We start from the raw sequence: 21,843 nt of genomic DNA, 5'->3' as shown, positions 1-21,843 counted from the left end.
GTGAGATGTTGTATAAGTACTTAAACAACGAAAATTTATTTTGTCTCAACACTTTCTTTAAAAAATCTAAACAACGTAAATGGACATGAATCAGCCCAGACAAGAAAACTAAGAACGAAATAGACTATATCCTCTCCAATAACAAAAACATATGCACCGACGTGACAGTACTAAACAAATTCTATACCGGAAGTGACCATATATTGGTTAGAGCGAATATTAAAATACAGACGAGAGTAGAACGAAACAAACTTATTACACGCAAACGATATCCAACCACCGATGTCCTATTTCAAAAACAAACGGAATACCAAAAAGAGCTAAGCACAAGACTAAAATCAGTAGAGACACTGAGACAAATTACAGTCGAAATGTTAAAAATCGGTGGAAGAAAAATAGAACAGGTATTAAATATTTTATTTAATAAAGTAATTGATGAAGGAAAGATTTCTCAAGAATGGTACAACTCCGAAGTCATTTTACTATTCAAGAAAGGAGACAAAGCAAACATCGAGAATTACCGACCAATATCCTTGCTCTCACATCTGTATAAATTACTAACTAAAATCATAACCAACCGCCTAACACATAAGCTCGATTTCTATCAACCTATCGAGCAGGCTGGATTCAGAAAACATTTTAGTACCATAGACCACTTGCAGACCGTAAGAACACTGATAGAAAAATGCACCGAGTATAATGTTCCAATTCATATGGCGTTCGTCGATTTCCATAAAGCATTCGATTCCATCGAATTATAGGCAGTGCTTGAATCTCTAGAAAATGCACGTATAGATTCAAGTTACACTAACATAATTAAAAACATATATGAAAATGCCACCATGCAGATAAAGCTGGACGAAAGCACAAAAACTAATCCCATAAGACTACAACGGGGAGTAAGACAAGGAGACACCATCTCTCCCAAACTATTTACCCTTGCTCTAGAAGACATTTTTAAGAAACTAGAATGGAACAATAAGGGTATCAACGTCGACGGATCATACTTAAACCACTTGCGATTCGCAGATGACATAGTTTTAATAGCCGATAATATCCAAGAACTAAATGATATGTTACAACAATTAAATGCAGTTTCAGGAGCGGTAGGCTTAAAAATGAACTACAGCAAACAAAAATACTGAACCGAGACCAGACAAATATAACAATACAAAATCATACCATAGAAAATGTTGAACATTATGTATATCTAGGTCATGTTATCAAACTAGGAAAACTAAATCAAGATGCTGAAATTAAACGAAGAACACAACTGACATGGGGCGCTTTCGGCAAATTAGCATATATCTTAAAAAACACCTCCATTTCTGTAAACTTAAAGAAAAACGTGTATAACACATGCATACTACCAGTATGTACTTACGGCTTGGAGACAGTAGCCCTTACCAAAAAATCTGCTAAAAAATTAGAAACAACGCAAAGGGCAATGGAACGAATCATGCTTGGAATATCACTAAGAGACAAGATTAAAAAAACCGAGATAAGATGTAGAACGAAGATTAGGGATATTGTGGAAGAAATTGCAAAAATGCAATGGCGCTGGGCAGGTCACGTAGCCCGATATAATGACAACGGGTGGATACGTAGAATTCTAGAATGGAGACCAAGAACGACAACAAGAAGCATGGGAAGACCTCAAAAAAGATGGGTAGATGACATAAGAACAGTGGCAGGCAAACAGTGGATTAGATTGGCGCAAGATAGAGAAAGATGGAAGCAATTGGGAGAGATCTACATTCAGGAGTGGATGGAAAATGGTTGACAAAGAAGATATATAAATATATATATATATATATATATATATATATATATATATATATATATATATATATATATATATATATATATATATATATATATATATTGTGACGATTGGGGTTTATAGAAAATAATTTATAAGTTATATACTACATAATATTAGATATAAAAAAGTATTTGATTATTTTAAATAAGTTATATATTAGAGAATTTTATAAAAATATATTTATGTGAGGGCATTTTAAGAAATTAGCATATAATAATTGTAAAAAGTTGTATTTTAAATGTTGTAAATATGTTTAAGTGAGCCATGTGCCTAGGCAACCAACTATACAGTAAGTAATTGACAGATAGAAATTAATCATAAGGGAATATAAAGTGGGGTTATAATAATATATTGTTTGAATTGTGTATTTTATTAAATTAGAGTGTTAGTTACTAATTTGTATGTTTATTCTGATCTGAAAAGCCTAAATGTCAACAAAATTATCAATGGAACATTAACGAATTCTCCAGAGTGCAGAGTGTGACCATTGTTTACGGTCGAACATTCTGGAATAATGATTATGTCGGTGGATAGAACAGATATTTTTTTCGAGAACATCGATATCGAAGAAATAGAACAAATTGGAACATGATCTCTTACCAGATGGTTCTAGAATATCCAAAAAAGATATAAATACCCGTGATTTGGATTCAAGATGGCAGTTTTTAGTCAGAAGTCAAGCAGTTTATTATGAAAGTTAGTAGATTAGTTAGTGAAGTCAATTGTTCACAGTTTTAGTAAGTCAGTCAAGCAGTTTAATAAGAAATATGAAAGTTAGTTGGAGATAGTCCAATTGTTTAATATAGTGAGTTAAATGAAGATTAAAAATTATGCATATATTTAATGCACATTTATAATTATGCACAAATAATTATTGAAGATTATAAAAGTATATTAGAAGAATATTGGATGGACATTGGAAGGAATTAAAATTATATTAGGATTGGAGATTAGTATAAATCAACTTATAATAATTGGATATTGGTATATTGAAAAGAAGAATAAATATAAATGGTGTTTGCTGGTGGTTTATAAATGCTGGTGAAGAAAACTATATCTTAAATTGGTAGAAGCTGATAATTGGAAAAAGTAATTTCACAAAAAACAAGGATAACTGAAGTACGAAGACATTCAGTGGTGATTAGAATCTATATAGTGGAAAACAGTTCATTTAGGCATTCAGTGAAAGAAAGGTACAAAATTTTGTTAATATAATTTAGTTAATGTCATAACAATTTCAATTTTGAAGATAGTTTGTTTAAATTTTACATTGTCTATAGAATTTAATTAGTTTTATAAGAGTATCAATTTAAAGATAGTTTATTTTAAATTTACATTGGCTAGGTTAGATATATATGTGTGTTCCATAATAGTTATAATAAAGATAATTTAAAAAAGTACTTACAAACTAATTCTTTGAGAACCGCGATAAAAACCCTATATTATTAAAAATACTCATTGCTCATCATTCAAACAAAAAACACATCATAACAATATATATATATATATATATATATATATATATATATATATATATATATATATATATATATATTTATAGATATATATATATATCTATATATATATATATAGATATATATACATTATATATATATATATATATATATATATATATATATATATATATATATATATATATATATATATATATATATATATATATATATATACATAAGACAGTCTAACCTGCCACATCCGGACCTGTCACATCGGGACCTCCCCATATCAGGACAGTTCGCGAAACAAATTTTTCAAAGATATGAACGGCTCCAAAAACTTGGTTATTTCCCTACATTTTTTGCTTTTGATAATTGAAAGTCAACCTAAATTTGGACTATGTTTGCATTACTAAACAGAATATGTTTACATAAAAGATGTTTTATAAATATTTAAATATGTGAATTTAATCATAACTTAAAATTCGACGAGACCCTAAACAAGATCCTGCCTTCTTTTTATTATTATAATTAATATATATTAAACATATGTTTTCGTTAACTTGTAGCGTTGCTTTAACTGGTCAAACACCAAAGCAATTTTTTTAAATTTTTTTTTGTCGTGGTGTATTGTATAGTATTTTATTTTATTTTATTTTTTTTTCATTCTATTCTGTTCTATATTTTATTTTAGTTTTTATTCCATTCAAGAATAAACATATCATACAGAACGTTTTATATAAGAAAACGATGAAAAATATTATCGTATTATTTCAAATCAAGTGATTGAAAAAAAAACTTAAAGATACGAAGAGCATTTAATACTGTTTTAATATATCTTTAAGAATATTTAACAGAGATTTATCTCCTAAAATATATGAAAAAAACAATTTTATAAATATACTTACCATATGTGGAAATTCTGCAGTTTCCGCGAATATACCCTTTTCAATAGACATTAAGGGAGGTGAAATAGGACAATTGTTATTCTTCATAGCATTCTCAGTGTAGATTTTACACACTGAAAAATAAAAAATGGTTTACTATGAAAACCTTTTTTAAAAGTTCTGTATACTTACTCTCGTTAGCTATAGCTCCTGGAGATGAGTCTAAAATTAGAAAAAATTTATTTAACATATTGACTAAATTATATTTAAATATATGCATTAAAAATCAATAAAATGCTTAAAATTACGTGGGTTTTAAAAAGTGAGTACTCACAAAAAATTAAAAAGAGATTGGTACACTATTCCATGCACTGTACCATAATGCTCTTGCTAGATACTAGTACTAAATAGGTCAAAAATAAAATAAATATTTGTATGCAAAATACCACGAGAACATAAATTTTCAAGACATGTGTGGGTTAAAAAGTTGTAAATATAATGATTTAGAATTAAAAAGTGGTTTTGCAGAAGAGTGGACTTTTATAGTGATTTAGTTTCTGAGAACAATTTATCTAGAAAAACATTTCAAGTTATTTAGAAAGATACCAAATACTGTTTAAAATCTTAAAAATAGGTACAATAGAGAGGAGAATAATAGATGATCGATGAAAATTTCGAGCATTGTGTATTTACCAGCCAGCAGTACGAAGAACGAGCAGTCCAGTTTGAAAAGAGTGTATTAAAAGATAAGTACAAATTGTGTTGTTTTGTGGGTAAAGTTAGTGATTGCAGAATAGTGGAAGGCAAACCGAGACCAAGTTGAGAATTCCAAACTCCTTGTGTTCGAAGAGATTCCAAATTCTGTAAGTTAAGAAAAGAAAAATTAAATAAGATTTGCACGAGGCGAAAAAACTTTTGGGTCGAAAGAGTGGCATTATTATTTTGAAACGAGTCGGAGATTTGATTTGTGGAGATAATCTGAACAACTGCTGTTTTTCGGAAGCAAGGAAGCAGAGAAACACGTGTTGGACAATTTGGACAGCGTTGTGGGAACACAATCAGGAAAATCAATGTCCATCGGAAAACATCGAGAAGATTTTACATTAAAGGTCAGTCAAATTATTTGTGACAAGTTTTTTTTTGTACCATATATGTTTTGAAACCCATATCAAGTCGCAGTTATTGCGACACAAATTCTTTATCCATAAATTCTTAGAGTTATAAATTAATTAATTTAAAGAGTAGAGTTTCACAGGTAAAAATAAAATCAGTTGACAGTAAAATTAAAATCAGACAATTGACACAGAATTAAATTTGTTTTCTTTTTAGAAATAATAATTGGAGCAATTTTCACATTAAATTTAATACATTTGGTTAAAAAGAAGATAACTAAATTTAGGTTTTTTTTGTTTAAAATTTATTTTGTTTCAGGTTTAAGGTTCCTTTTGTTTAAAGATGAGATAAGAAATTGTGCACCGTCTTTATATGTTTTATATGGTATAATAAATAAATGGTATTTGAAATTTTATAAAATTTGTGGTGGTTATACTTATTCTCATTGTCTATCCTAAAGAAAGCAAGCAACAAAGAAATACTAGAAGTCACCAATTAAAGGTAAATTTTATGCAGTAAAGTAACCCTGAGAAATTTGATTCAAGCAGATCATAATAACATTGCAATTTTGAAAGGAAAGACAAAGGAAAAACAGGTGATTGAAAATTTATTGATCGAATGGTCAAATTTGATATATTTAAATGTTATGACATATTATTTTTCTGTAGGCATAATTTCTCATAATTTATTTTATTTTTGATTTCATGCTTGAATTTTAACGTTTTTTTTTTTTTCATATTTGACAATTTATTACATTTGGGTGAGAGAAAAATTTTCGTAGTTGCAACATATAGCAACATATTGCAAACAAAACAAGCAATAGTAGAAAATCAAAAACAAACACAACAAAAAATGGATGAAACAAGGCAGGCAATAGAACAAACAACAAAAATAAAGAGCAGCGTCTGGAAAATTATGAACAGGAAATTAAAGGATGTGTAAAGGGGATAAAGAGAGAAATGGTACAATAGATGGGATAATTCAAGAAAAGAATGAAGAAGATAAAGAATGACCAGAAAAAGGAACTAGAGAATTTGGAAACCAAGTTGTAGAACGCTATTCAAGAAGACATGGAAGAAGTGGAAAAAGAATTAAAGAGAGTGTGGAAATCTAAGTGACGAAAAGAATCAAACAAATAGAAAAACAAGTAACAGAAAACAAAAATCAACAAAATTTTGAAGACAGAAGAGAAATACTTATCCATAGTACAGATCATATGAAAATACAGTTTGGCGGGGATGTAAAAAAATTACACCTAGTGCCGTTCATTTAAAAAATAAAGTAAAATAGATTGGAAATTTTGAAACAGCTAAAGAAACGATCAGAAATCATCTCAAAGATAAGGCTAGTCTATGGTTTGACAGCAAAGAGAAAGAGTTGGACAGTTGGCACCAGTTTGAACAAAAATTTTTGAACTACTTCTGGGAAAAAATCCAGCTATTAGAAATTAATAAAGAATTGCAAAATGGGAAATACAATAAGAGGATGGGTATCTCAGAAAAAACATACGCATTACAAGTGTATAATAATGCAAAACACTTGCAGTATAATTATTCATCAGAACAATTAGTCGAACTGACTGCAAGACATTTTGAATAAATGCTAGAAGATCATATTACTCTGCAAAATTACGAAGGTAAAGATTGCTTGTGCCACTTCCTACAAATAAGAGAATCGCGCTTTCAAGAAAGAAAGGCGAAGAGATCGCACGAAAATTACAGACCCAGAGAAACCCATGAATACAGAGATAGAGGACAACATTATAGGAGGGAGGGATATAATAAATCATGAGACCTCAAAAAAGAAATATCTTAAAACTTAAAAAAAAATAGCGAAACTTTGCAGAAAAATATCTATATATTTAAGACTGAAGTAATTGGTCAAGTTGACCACCACCAAAAACTTTGTATTTTTAAAATACAATCTGAATAAGTTACAATATGAAATGTAAAGCTAATATGCCTTAATATTTTTAAATTTTATTAACTGAGTGTTTGGTAACAATGACAGTATCTCTTTGTTGAATATATACGGTGATTGTCATGTCATTGTATTTTAAATAATTATACTATTGTCAAACATACTAAATTTTCTTAATTTTTAAACGCCTTGTATAATTTCTTTGTGTTTTCATACGTTATTTCTGTATTAAGACCTAATAATATGCCTTATTAATTTAGCAACAAAGAATATGCGAATATGGTATATAGGTATATTTTGCTTCAATGCATTTTGTAAGGTAAAATTTAAGAAAAAAGGGCCCAAGGACGAAGAAGAATATCATGGCTTGCTAACCTGAGAGCATGGTATAGAAAGACCTCAACACAGCTATTCCGTATAGCAACCAACAAAGTCATCATAGCCAGAATGATCGCCAACATTCGGAACGGACATGGTGTGATAGTAACGGCAGAGCTGCTACAGGAGTGTATGAAATGCGGTTTCCTCAACAAAGAATACCAAGTTATCCAACTTTTAAAATGGTATATGATTATTCCAGAAGACACGGTCGATTTCGAACCGTAAGACTACAAGAAGGTAATGAAAGATAAAAAGTTAAAAAGAATAACCTACATCCTTACCATATAGAGGAAGGACAAAGGTTGTTACCTGGAGCTAAAATACTCAGAATTGATTTTATTAGGTAAATTACCCAAAATCCAAGAATTGTAAACATTAGTTGTATTCACGGATGAGGCAAAATTCACAAGAGCTAGAGTATACAATCTCTGGAACTCACACGTTTGGCCAAAATAAAATCCATTTGCCACAAGGCAAAGTCACTCGCAGAATAAATTTTCAGTTAATGTATGGTACGACATATTTGATAACAAATTAATAGGACCATATATTTTACCTCCCACCTTAACCGGTGATACAACCCATAATTATGATAAAACGCAATGCAATGTATGGTCATTGGAAATACAGTAAGACTTGAAGACTCAATAAAATAAACAAATGAATCTAATTGCTTGAGTAAACTTTACCAAATAAAATAAAGAAAGGAAAGACAATAACACAACAATTATACTTAAATATATAAAGCGACGATATTACATGCAAAATAAACACAAAATATTTAGGTTAGCAACGGAAAGCTGCTCACTTTATGACTCTGAGACGTTTGTGAAAAATAAAAGAAAGGAAAACATGAGAATAAAATAAAAATATTTCAATGGAAATATTATTTGGAGAGTATGCTGAAGATTATTGGTAATAGAAAAAGTAAAAAGTGAACGATATAGAGAACTTATGAATGTACGATGACGAAATAAAAGATGACGAAAACTAAATAGCGAAATATAATGTTACGCTAAATATGACTCATCTTTAACCTGTAAACAGTCTCCGTCCAGTCGAGGGGACTCCAGAATAACGGCTGTTATATATATATATATATATATATATATATATATATATATATATATATATATATATATAGAGGATCTTTTTATTAAAAACAGTTAGTCTGGATAATGGTATCGAGTCGTTCGTCGAATTGTAACGCGGAAATAAATAATAAGCAATGCAGCCTCCTCCCATACGGAAATTCGCAGAAGAATAGGGATGGCCAAGAACGCGATGAGTCGACTGTCAAAAATATGGAAGGACCGCTCTTTATCCAAAAAACTCAAAATGAGACTGGTACGGACACTCATTTTTTCAATCTTCAGTTACGGTGCCGAAACATGGACAATAAAATCAGAGGATAGGAAAAGGATTGACGCATTCGAAATGTGGTGCTGGAGACGAATGCTACGCGTCTCGTGGACAGAGCACAGATTCAATCAGTCAATTCTCGAAGAGCTAAACATTCAGACCAGACTCTCCTCTCAGTGTCTTGCAAATGTTTTAAAGTTATTTGGCCACATTGCGAGAAGAGACAACGACAACTTAGAAAGACTAATTGTATGCGGAAACGTAGAAGGACGTAGAGGCAGAAGACGCTCACCTATCCGATGGTCAGATCAAGTACAGAAAGCCACTGGAGAGACGTTTTCCGAGTCCATGAGAGCAGCCCAAAATCGCAAGAGATGGAGAGAATTGACAGCCCGCATTGTAGGAAATCACGATCCTCAGCAATGAGGAAACGACAAGAGAGATATATATATATATAAATTTAATAAAGACTTTAATAAACTAAGTGTTAGAACATTTTATAATAAATAAAGTTAATAAATTAGACTAATAAAAATAGTTTAATAAAAACAAAAATTACTCTGGCACGGAGACATGTGAAGGATGGACGTGACAAGAATACCGCTGAGAACTTGGAAATGGAAAGCAAATAAAATGAGGAAAATAAGACGTACTAGATTATAGTGGAACGGACAAATAAAAAAAAGATGATACAGTAGGCGGCACAGTAGACTAGCGCGAAACTTCATACCATGTATTCTGTATTTTTAAAATTGAATAAATTAATTTTATTATTTATTTATTATTTATATTTAAAAAAAAATATATTATATTAAAATAATTCGATAAATTAATATGTTTGCTCCTAACATCACCTATTAACATATTAACAAAGCATAAGAAGTTTATTTCTGACAGACCTGTTAAATTCTGACCAAATATTAAATTAATAGTAAAATATAAATAAATATCATTTGATAGGTAATTTTTTTAATATATAAACTAAATAGGAGGTTTAAAAATAAAAATTATATTTATATGACATTTATAAGACAAGCTTAAACACATGAATAAATATTTTTATTAATTGGATGATATTTATGGCTCTTCAATTTTGACAATCGTTGACGAATCGAATTTTACATTAATAGATATTTATTAATTTTTATTCGCAGTTTTTAATTTAAATCTGATTAGATTAAGTTAACGACTGAAACAGAATAAGAGGCAGACAAACAGGAGTAATCCTAGTCGCACAAAGAAGAAGAAGAAGATTAAGTATATGGCAATTAGGAACGAAATAATCGAGAGTAGTTAATCGATGTGAAGGACCGCAATTTCGTGACGCTAAATGTGACGTCTTCTCGTAACGCTAGTTCTGTGACGCTCGTCTCAGCATTTTACTATAGGGAAAAAATAATACAACGTCAGTTTAGAAGCATTACTTCAAAAATAGCTATGGAAGAAAGATGCCTCCCTGAAGGATATATAAATGACAAAAAAAATGTCGATTAGGATGTGGTAAACCGCTAATAAAATATGTTGTGTAAAGCCACGAATAAGTAAGTAAATCTTTTATTATTGTTATCATTATACAATACACAAGCTTACACATAATTAAACAATTTTTAAAATCGACTTACCATGAAAATTTCCCTTTGCAATATTTAAGCAAAAACATAATAAGCAGATCAAGAAATTTGCAGTCTTCATTATCACTAACGATCTTATTTCACCTAAGATGATCAACTTACTTTATGGTCTCCTTCGGTGACATAATCATATACATATATGTTCTGCTAGATGATCAGGTGACTATAATAAGTTAACCATTGCGAACTTTAAAATGTTGCTTATATAATTAGGATTATAATATTATTATAATAAATTTTAAATAAATTTTTATTTTTGTTTTTTCAGGTCATGGCGGCAAACCAGTTTAGCTAACGAAAAAAATCATATCTAATCGCTAATCACTAAAATAACAAATGATGTATTCTGTACACCAATGACTAAAAATGCAAACAAAAGCCACAACTAGGTATTTCTAATACATAATATATTGTACAAAAAAAACATAGGTATATATTTAAAAAATTACTTAACATTAAAAATGGTATATAATAAACATACAACGATTAGCAACAAATGTAAGAACAAAAATTCAAACACTTCTTTTTCTCTAAAAAAACTTCTTGGACATGACCATATTTGAGAATAGGTGTGCTTATAACTTTCTTTTTCTTCCTCGTTTGTGTCTACTAAATTACAATTTGAATAAATTGCGACAGAATGCTCTTTACAAATCATTTTATTACATTTGATGCAAGATATTGTTGTAACTCTATTTTGGCTCTTTGTACAACAATAGCACATTTGTACGTCTTGTACGTTTTTGTTTTTCTTTAAGAATATTTTTAAATCCAGAAGTAAACTCTGTATTTCAGTCCTCTCAGAAAGATGAGGTCTTTTCAATGACAATGATAATTCTTTGAGAAAAACTCTTCTATATTTTTGAGGTCACATAAAAGGTCTTCGTGTCACATAATAGAAACACATTTTTGAGCGATAATTTGCAGGTCAACCTTTCTTTTGGAGAGATTTCTATGCCTCCTTCTTACATTCAAACAAGAAGTTCATTAAACCTCTGTCCAAGAGTTTAGTTTGTCGATTAACAACTTCTCTTTTTGTGAAAATTCTTTTGCCGTGTGAGATACCGTCCAGACGCCTAAAGCAACCTTTTCTCTTGATGAAAGACTTTTAGTGTCAAACAGTTTCCGATCTTCTCCTAATAGTTTTACTGTTTTAACTGATTTGTATACATCGATGTAGGTTTCTTTGTGGATGATAGTTGGCTGTTTACGCAACAATTTTTCCACTCGTCCAAATACTCGGTCGGTAGAAAGAAAGCTGTGTCCTCTCACCGGAACTGTAATTGTGATGTCTGAACTTTGGACTTAGTTTTTTAGGTAGATCAAGGCTTTGAAGGTGTTGGAAATGAGCTGAAGAGACTTCAGTAGAACCCTTTCCAGCTTCATCTTCTGTCCACATATGTCCACTGTCCACATGTCGGGTGCTTTCCGTCAATTCCAACAATACAGAAACAGTTTAATCCAATTTGCCTAGAGTAATATGCTTCTTAAATCGGTGATTTTGGTAACGGTTGAATCTGCTATAAGTCGAAGCACATAGTGAGTAGCCTTATAAAATACTGCCGCACGAATCGCGTGAACTCGCTTGTTGGTCATGTACTCAATCTTCTTAGCTGGATCCTTTGTGGTTTTGATGAAATGTCTCATTTTGTAGCAGTGACTACACACATCAGACGCTGGGGAGCGAAATCCAATATTAAAGGTTTGAAACATTCTTCGAAACATCGTTTTGGATACTTTGTTCGAAATTTTATCTTGTAAATTATTATATATTTTCTATATTTTTGTGATGCTCATGTCCTGATCTAAGCAGATGCGCTTTGATTTATTCCTAGAATAATGTAATTCTTCACCTCTTAACTTTTTTATGAATTCTCTTACACGCGCCTTTTTGCCAACTGTCTTCGCTGATTTGCGGTCACCCCCTATTCTCATTTAGATGTTCCCCCTTACGAATACATTTTATAATGTTGCTTAATCTGGTAGGTTTGACTATTATCACTGATATAAAAAACTTCTTACATACCTTGATAATTTTTGTGTTTTGCTTAATCAAAGTATACTCAACAGAACAAAAGTTAGGCCGTGCCTCGTTGCTTGTATTTCGTGGCCTTCTTCTTTTGATGTTTTGAAGGGACAAATGACTTGAAATGAAGTTGTCTTGAGCAGTTTTATTGGACACAGATATCAAGTTTTTCCTCACATGAGAACAATCTCTGGGAATAAAGCTTTTACACGAAAAGCTTTTAGAGAAATGTGAGCACGGGTTGAAGGTATGTAACTTTTAGGTTGGGTTAGTGTTCTTTTCTTTGCCAATTTTCTCTTTCGTGGATTTATAGTGCTCTTCCTAGAGCCATCATTTTAATCTTCCACACTTACAAAAGAGTCATCAATAGTCATCACTCATCCTAATTAATATTATATTAAACACTACTACCTCTACGAAACGGTAATAATGAATCTGAACAAACCATTGGGAATACTACTAACCTCAAACAACAGAGCATCATGGGTAGGGCGAATGCTGTCCTGTGATTGGCTTGTTGTGACTGAACCTTTTCTGATTTACTACTTATGGTGGACAAAACTTGTTTTGTTCCACTACCTATATTTCAAATGTGAAAAACCATCCGACAAAATTCGTTTTGATCAAACTTTTATTTACTAACATGTGGGATTCAAAATAAGTTTTCAAATGACACCAATAAATCTCAACATGTGATTTATTGTGACAAATCCTTTTTTTGAACGCCACCTCCTCAGTTATTTGTTCTTCCAAAGATTAGTTGTTGCTACAGCTTTTCATAAACGTATCAAGAGTAAACCTAATAGTCTGATTTTCGGTCGGAAAACCGATCAACGCTCATACAAACTCGAAAGATTTCTAAGCCGATACCATCCTTTGTCCATAATGCGAGCAACTTTGTATGATTTTGTTTTTTAGTCCCTGCAAGAAATAATAATGCTAATATTGCTGTGATTTCCTGTTTAGTGGTATCTTTAGCTCGTCTTAGCCGTTTTTTAATATATTCGCATCTTTGTAATCTGCAAATTTCTATATTCAACTATATTTTCTATGATTTCATTCGTAAAAAGTTTTTCAAAAGCACTTAGTTCCATAGTAACATGTCTCGTATACACTTGTGGCCCAGGAAATATCTTGACAATATTTTTTGAAGGAGTTTTGCTGAATTTGCTAACAAGAGATTTTTTGTGCCATTTAGTTTTTCAGTCTTTTCCTATAAAGTAATTATTTTCTTCATCATAATCTAAACTGTTTCCAATGTGACTGTTTGTGTCCGAGTCTGTGTCCGAGTCAAACGTAGATTGATATTCGGCATTCAGATCAACTTCCGATTCACTGTCGTGCTCCGTTTTTTCTATTATCACGTCGTCTGAGTTTACATGCGAGTACGGAAGGAGCCTCCTCGCAAATTATGCTATAAGAGCAAAATAAAATGTCACTGGCGCTCTCTGAAAACGTCCTTCAGACTGACAATCCTACCACCACTAGATTCAAATAATAAAACGACAAATTAAGTCAACGGCTCTTCTCTGAGCCTACATTGACAATGATGACCATAAAAATCGATGGATTTACTTGCAATAAGCAGAAAATTTTATATGATATGTGCAAAATTCACGAACGTCATACACCACGTATTTATAGTTCTCAAATACAAAGGCAGCCGACTAACCCCGTTCTGAGTACAAACCTTTAAGTGAAATACAGACTGGAAAAAGTAAGTAAGATAAGTAATAGTTTATAAAAAATTTTTAATAAAATCCTTTATAAAAAGGTATATAAAAAACCCAGTCGGGCTATGTTAAATAGACAAAACGTTTTCGGAATAAATATTCCATCATTAGTGTCAGGTTAATACATGAATGTAGCCACTAAATATGGGGGTAAAAACCATTTAAAAATTACTGATTGAAATTTAGTTTACATTATTTCTTGTATAAAATTAAGATGGTAAAGTTACCGTTGGATTGGTAACATGGCGACATATGACTCTACATTAAGTTGCAAGTCCTGAGACGGTATGTATACGGGGACTTTATGAAAGCAACTCTCGCGCCGGTTTGAAGGATCCTAAACTTGCTGGAGGAAAGAAGAAAAGGGATCTTCCTTCCTAGAAAGTAAACACACAAAAAAGGTTAGGAGATTTTTCTAAACTAAAATAAACAAAATAGTTGGAGCAATAAATTAACATTTATTTGTGTCTCTAACAAACAGTTACAAAAATACAGGTTGCACCAAAAATTATTAAAAGTTGCAAAATACAAAATTACAAAAAAACTTACATGTGTCCGTTTACAAACTTCGTTTACAAAGGGGTTGGAGATACTAGAAAAACTTACAAATGTTACCGCACAGAGATTAACCTTTTTTTAAAACAAACAAACCAAATAAATATCGAAAAAAATAAAGCTAGCTGTTATATGTTAACATTAAATTAAAAAAAAAAAACAATTAAAATGACAGCTAAGTTAAATCATAAAATTTACAATTTATTATTTATTACAAATCCTTTTAAATTTTAATGAAAGCAATTATTGTTTATCAAAAATAATGTCTGTCTTTACTTTAAAATTAATATGTTAAATGTTACCTTGATTTCACTGTTTCGCACTTAACTTTCAAAAAAAAATTGTTAACATCTATGGAACATCTATCTGGACATATTCTCCAACAGGGACAAAGCAACCATTTTCATACTCAGGGACGAACAATCAAGAGATGTAGAATTAGGTTCGGTGGAGAAAGCAAGCTGACGACGAGGATATCCTATATATATTATTATTATATATTTTCAAAATTTCTTCAGTGCCGGTGTATTGCCAAATCTTATGATGATTACTCTGTTCTAAACTGCCATATTGCAAAGAGTATTATCACCTTAACCGGTCTTAAGACATTACACAAAAAAATTGAATCGACTTGCGATTCAAAATTGCCCAAACATCTATCTACTCTGAAATTTCTTGCTTGACTCCTCTGCGTTAGATTTTACAAATTCAACCAAAATAAATTTCCCTTTACGTCTCACAGTTAGTTTTTGTGGTCTATAAACCTAAACAAATAATCTACCTCTCTTGACCTCATTCTTAGCAACGAACCGACAAAAAAACATTGAAATATTCGCAGTTTTATTACGTATTAGAAAAATTGTATCACCTGACTTGCAATATTATATTAGGGGACTCGAATGTAAACAAATGACAAAAACAACTGAGTACCAAAACTTGATACTTAGAATCTCAACTTAAAATGCCATAACATATTGATCGTTTTAAAATTTATTTGCAAACAGAAAAACGAAAATATTCCACCGACGGGGGCGTCTTTAGAAATTTTTAACATATAAAAAAAATTTGAAACGCTACAGTTTAAACCAGGCGTTTGCGATCATAAGATTTTCTTCTTGGCAAAATTGGACCAGTAATTCTCCTCTATCATTTCTTTGGCCCAAACCAAAGTTTCCTACTACGTCTTCAGTCCGCCCTTCACCTACTTTGGAATTAAAATCTCCCATAATAATGTTTACAGCATTTTTCTTTATAATCTTCATTAGCTGTTTGATCTTTTGGTAGAATTCCCGTACTTCTCTTTCTTGTTTTTTACTGCTATAGGAGCATATACTTGAATAAAGTTAATATTATGAGGAGTGATATTAATTTGTAGCATAGCTACTCTATCAGATATATGTATAAAGTTCTTTATACATTTACTGCTTTTCTGGGCAACTATAAATGCCACTCCGTTGTAATGATGAGGATCGTCATTACCAGCATAGTATATTACATGGTTATCGATGTTTGTCCGTAAAAATCTAGGCCATCTAACTTCACTGACTCCGAGAAAGTTGACCTCCATTCTTTTCATTTCTCTCACGATGTTATGAGATTTTCTTGGCATAAAGAGAGATTTTGTATTCCAGGTTCCAATATTTAACTTGTAATTTTTGTTTTCACTTTCGGGTGGTTCCTAGCATTTGTCGTGGGGATTCTTAGCACCCCTTGACCATCTAAGGTCTGCCACGGACAAGGGGCCTTTTGTTTTCCGTAACTTGCCATAGTTATAATATCTTAAGAATATTTAGTAGTGGTTTCTTCTTGTCTTACACACCGCAGTATTATAACCGATTAAACCAATATCTGATTGTCGCCCATAAGTATCTGATTTCAAGCCTATTAAGAAGTCATTCTTTCCCAGCCTTGGAGGTAGTAATGACATAGCTGATGCCCTATACCATGTCCTCAGTTGATCTGCGAGTGCTTATTTGGCGAACCTTATTCGCACCTATCCTGTATAATATACAGGACGTCCCCTATCAGCCATATGGGACGCGCCGTGTCGGGGTTCAGAACTCGTCCTCCACAAAAGCTGAGACCGGCCACGGAGCCACAATCTTTTAATAGATTTCAGTAAATATTTGGAGCATAGACTAGTATTACAGTCGCATACCTTTTAGAGATTTGGTTTTATATGAATATTCGTTAAGTACGTAGCATTTAACCAAATAGAAATCTAACGGATCACTCGTCAATACTAAGAATAACTTTTGAAATTTTTTGCATCGAGCAGAGAGCAGACAGAGAAGGTAATTAAAGAGAAATAGATGGATAAACGCTGGCATTGGACTACTTAATTTTTAAACGTGGGTTACAGCTCGAATTTATTTCTCTGACTAAGACAATTTCTGGTAATTTTGCTGCATCAAGTGTTTAAAACTCAATAATGCAAAAACAGAGTAACTGTAATTTTCATTTAAAGATACAATTACTACTACAATTAAAACGTTACTATAAACGTTACTTCTATATTATTAGGAGAAAATTTACTACAACTGAAATGATGAAATTATTGTGAAAAGTAATAGTTTTTTGTACGTAGGATCAGTTACGGAGGAATGGATGAAGATGCATTTACTTAGTATAATTGAAGCGAGATCGATAAGGACTCGGAATTAAGCGGAGAAGAAATAAATAAGGCAATTAAATCTACGAACCGAAGTAAAAAAAAACAGTAAAAATAACAAAAGTGGCAGTTAGAGGGAAAACAGATTACTAAACGTTACTCTAAAATAAATGTTGGCTTAAAGAAAAAAAACGCAATATTGGAATAGCATAGCTCTATATCAGAAAAAAACGCAATAATCGGCTACCTTTCGGTAGCCGGATCGGATAATTTAAATTATTATATTACAAAATACAATGAATACCAACTAGAACTACACTTAAGATTGGTTTACTAGGAAAAAGATTGCGGTAGTATAAAATCATAAACTCTACTAAATTGTTGCATAAGTTAATTTTCATGATAGTAATCCATAATTTATACCAGAATGCCGCTAAAAAAAATCTGCTGAATATAAAATAAAAAAACTTAGCTGAATAAATGAAGAATACCTATAATCAGTTCACAATTTGTCGATAGCTCACTACAAGTTTAACCCTAATTGGAGAACTGAAATACAGAGAGGATAGGTAATACGATATAATAGTGAAAACCAACCTGAAACTGACGGTTTCAGACCTTGTATCTGAAGGAATACAATACAGCAGGCAACCTTATAATCCGATTACGAAGGTATTTTGAATGGTTACAGATGACCGACCAGTGTCGTAGAGAATATGATTGAAACATTTATTTGAACTAAATAAATATATTTTTTAAATTGTGCTTATGTAAATTGTATTTTTGTTTTAATAAAACTTCTTTATTTTATTCAAAAATAAAGTTTCTTGCCATTTGTAAAAGATACATTGATTTAATTAAGGGGAAAGACGCCAAATGTCGCCTGGCAAAATTATCAATGTGTTTTATGTATCCATTATTTTCGAATCCGGAGAAAACTAATAAATATTTTTGAAAAATTTAAAGGCAGAATGAAAGATTACATTATTACTGAGGGTAGAAAGTTTCTGAAAACTTCTACAATGTTTATTTTAATATGTTATGTAACAAGGGTGAAAATAAAAGAGATAATATAGTATAATTTTTAATTGAAAATATTGCATGCAAAAAAAACTTTTTATTTATTTTAATAAATATTTCATTCTGCCTTTAAATTTTTCAAAAATGCTTTTTAGTTTCCTCAGGATTTGAAAAAAAAATGGATACATTTAAAACACATTGAAAATTTTGACAGGCGACATTTTGCGCCTTTCCCCTTTAATACCTTACGATAACAACTACTAAAGTACATCCCAGAGGTACTTTTCAGTGCGTCACAGTTTTTCGATTTCTTTCTAATGCATTAAGTTGGATGTGACGGAGAAAGCGGTAGTTCCGTGATTAAACAGAACTATATTGCAGCGTTAGAATAAGCTTACATACATAAGCGGCTCTTTCCTAACCTACGTTTGATTCGTTGATATTTAGATGTGCGCTTTCTCTAGCCAATCAAATACGCCTTTTACTGACAGTTGACGTAAAACTTCGTCCATGCTGGCCATTCTTTCGAAGTGTTCGAACAGCTAGTGACGGCTGTCGTTCAGGTCAGTATTTGTTTTGTATAATTATAATTTTATCAAAGAATATAGATGCTAAATTTTATTTTGTATTTTGTTTTACATAGTATTGTGATTGTGGTTTTATTTGTATTTGTACAAGATGACAAGATATACTGAAAAAGAACAAGTACTAATATTAAAATTGCTGAAATATTTTCAATTAGAAAAGGAAGCTGGACAAACATTATTACCAATTTCTGCTGTTCGTGAAGTAAGTTGAAAATTACCCTGAAAATAAAGTTGTTTTATTTACTGTTTATTTCAGCGTGTTGCTGAGGCGTTAGAAATTTCTTTGCCAACCATAAGGCGATTAGCAAATGAAGGAATACAAAAAGATTCTGATTATACCAATAAAGTAAGCGAATCAGTAGCCACTAGTTGTGAACCTAACTTGATTTTAAATAAATACGAGCATACCATTAGGACTCGTATATACGGAATGTTTAGTAAAGGTAAGTATATATATATATATATATATATATATATATATATATATATATATATATAATGTGGCTTGGAATAAAAAGGGCTGGTGTCACAACATGTAAACTCCAGTAATCTGCCATTGTTTGTATTTGGCCACATTGTAACCACTTTTGATTGTAGTTTAAAAGCTTATGACTCAATACGTATCAATATACTTATAAAAGTTAATATTGGAATATCCCTATGTTTGAAACAATTTGTATGCTAGAAATATTATAAATAACATAAAATAAAATGACACTTAATGCTGCTCGTCCACCCATTGTAGAAGAACCATATGATTGTTGTATTTGTGTTTATTAATAGTAATTAAACTATTTATCCTTATTTTATCTATTTACACCTTTATGTTTTGCAAAAGGTAAAAACCTAAAAGATACAGACATCTGATTTTTTTAAATGAAACTATCTCATGTCCTTACTATAGAAATGATATTAACCTAAAATCCAGAAAAATGGACATCCGCCCTTTTTATTCCAAGTCACAGATAATATATAATTAATAATAATATATGTAGTTAAAATATTTTATCATATTTCTGTTATGTAGAAAGGCAGGAGCAACTAACTTTTCAGATACATTTTTTTTTTAAAAATTGTTACTGACAACTAGTTACATAATATATAAAATATATGGAAGTGAAAAGTGATTATAAAAAGAATACTACTGATATAAGTACCAAACTTCTGTGGTAAATTGGTAAACTTACTTACAATATTGTAATAAAGATTTAAGAGTCCTGTTTGCCTTTTTGCTGAAGTTTGTTCATTTACATCATACATTTTAGGAAAATATATAGATATGTTTTTATAACTCTTACACTTTGAATTATTCAAATATGCTTACTATGATTTATGAACGGAATACTGTTTGTTGCATATACCATTTAAATAGATAAATTCCAAATGTTACAATTAATATGTTACTTTACATTCCAAATATTGTTTCTAGAGGTGTCTTATTAATTTTACTTTGTTCGTTTTAGGTGAGCATGTAACTCTCTATACACTAAAACAAAAGCTCGAGGAAGTGGATGAGGTTAAAATTTCGATTTCTGCACTTCAGCGAGTTTTAAAAGTATTAAAATTCAGACGGGTGAATTGTAATATTTCAAACAGGAAGTATTTAATGGAGCAAACACATGTTACATTAAAGAGACTCCAGTTATTAAAAGCGTACAAAGAGAATGAAATGGATGGATACCCCTTTAAACCAGTTTTCCTGGATGAGACGTGGATATTTAGTAAAGGAGGATTCCGGAAGAGCTGGCAGGATGGCAGTAGTTATGCAGTCCGAAAGAAGAGTGGAGAAGGTGTACGATACATTGTCCTTCATGCAGGTTCTGAAAATGGGTTTATTAATAACTGTGAACTCATTTTCAAAAGTGGAAGTAAATCTGGTGACTACCATGATTCGATGAATTCAGATAATTTTGAAAAATGGTTTGTGCATCAGCTTTTACCAAACTTAGAAGAACCTTCGTTGATTATAATGGACAATGCATCGTACCATTCAACTTTACTTGAAAAAATTCCAAATGCAAGTTGGACCAAACATTCTTTAATAGAATGGTTGACAAACCGAAATATCAAATATTCAATGTCTATGATGAAGTTTGAGTTAATGGCTATTGTAAAGAAGCATTTACCAGAAAAATGCTCTCGTCAGGTTCACGTCTGAGGTTATTATTGCAGTATTATCTGCAAATGTAGCTGTATCATATAGAGATAAAGTATTTAAGTACACATTAGAATTTATTTATTAAATGGCATTTTTATGTATTTTGTTTTACAGGTTAGATAGACTTGCCCTTCAATATGGCCATCGGGTCTTGGGACTCCCTCCATACCATTGTCAATTTAATCCGATAGAGAATGTTTGGTCTGATTGCAAAAGGTATTACGATGCGAATATAACTACTGCTGGCGTTACAAATGAAGCCACAGTTTTAAATATTTGGAAACAATCTTTACAACAGGTAAATTAATTTTTTTTTTAATTCTTAGGTAATAACTTTGCTTAATTTTAGGTTACACCAGAAAAATGAAGGAACTATGTAAAACATGCGGAGAAACTTATTAATGAGTATTGGGAGACTGCCAAAAGAATTGGCATAAACCCCATAGCTCCAGTAATTGTCGATTTAAATGAATCGGCTTCTGACTATTCAGATAACGATTTTGTTGGCTGATACTCAACCGTTTTTCGTTTGATTCGCCAATTTTGACGTTTGGGTTACATTTATTATTATGTTCAA

The 21,843-nt window shown here is 31.1% G+C and overlaps 2 protein-coding genes across 3 annotated transcripts in view; one reads left to right on the top strand and one right to left on the bottom strand.

Annotated features, from left to right (window-relative positions):
* Positions 1 to 10,713, bottom strand: part of LOC140440685 (serine protease snk-like) — a 66,432-nt gene extending 55,719 nt beyond the window's left edge. The window contains exons 1-3 of one of the 2 annotated variants that reach the window (XM_072531044.1): positions 10,568 to 10,713; positions 4,362 to 4,391; positions 4,191 to 4,303 (exon numbers count right to left, since the gene is read on the bottom strand). In XM_072531044.1, the coding sequence (XP_072387145.1) occupies positions 4,191 to 4,303; positions 4,362 to 4,391; positions 10,568 to 10,637 (213 nt within the window). In that variant the 5' untranslated portion in view covers positions 10,638 to 10,713. The remainder of the gene's footprint in view (positions 1 to 4,190; positions 4,304 to 4,361; positions 4,392 to 10,567) is intronic. The other variant, XM_072531043.1, reaches the window with a different exon arrangement.
* Positions 10,714 to 19,199: 8,486 nt separating this feature from the next.
* LOC140442364 (uncharacterized) lies at positions 19,200 to 21,266 on the top strand. Its single transcript, XM_072533439.1, has 3 exons — positions 19,200 to 19,310; positions 19,365 to 19,551; positions 20,572 to 21,266. Exons 1-3 carry the CDS (start codon positions 19,200 to 19,202, stop codon positions 21,264 to 21,266), a joined length of 993 nt encoding a protein of 330 aa, XP_072389540.1.
* The last annotated feature ends 577 nt before the right edge of the window (positions 21,267 to 21,843 follow it).

This window comes from Diabrotica undecimpunctata, chromosome 5 (genome assembly GCF_040954645.1).
Source record: "Diabrotica undecimpunctata isolate CICGRU chromosome 5, icDiaUnde3, whole genome shotgun sequence".
NCBI lineage: Eukaryota > Metazoa > Arthropoda > Insecta > Coleoptera > Chrysomelidae > Diabrotica > Diabrotica undecimpunctata.
Note: the sequence above shows the minus strand (reverse complement) of the source record. Positions and strands in the feature narration are given on the sequence as shown.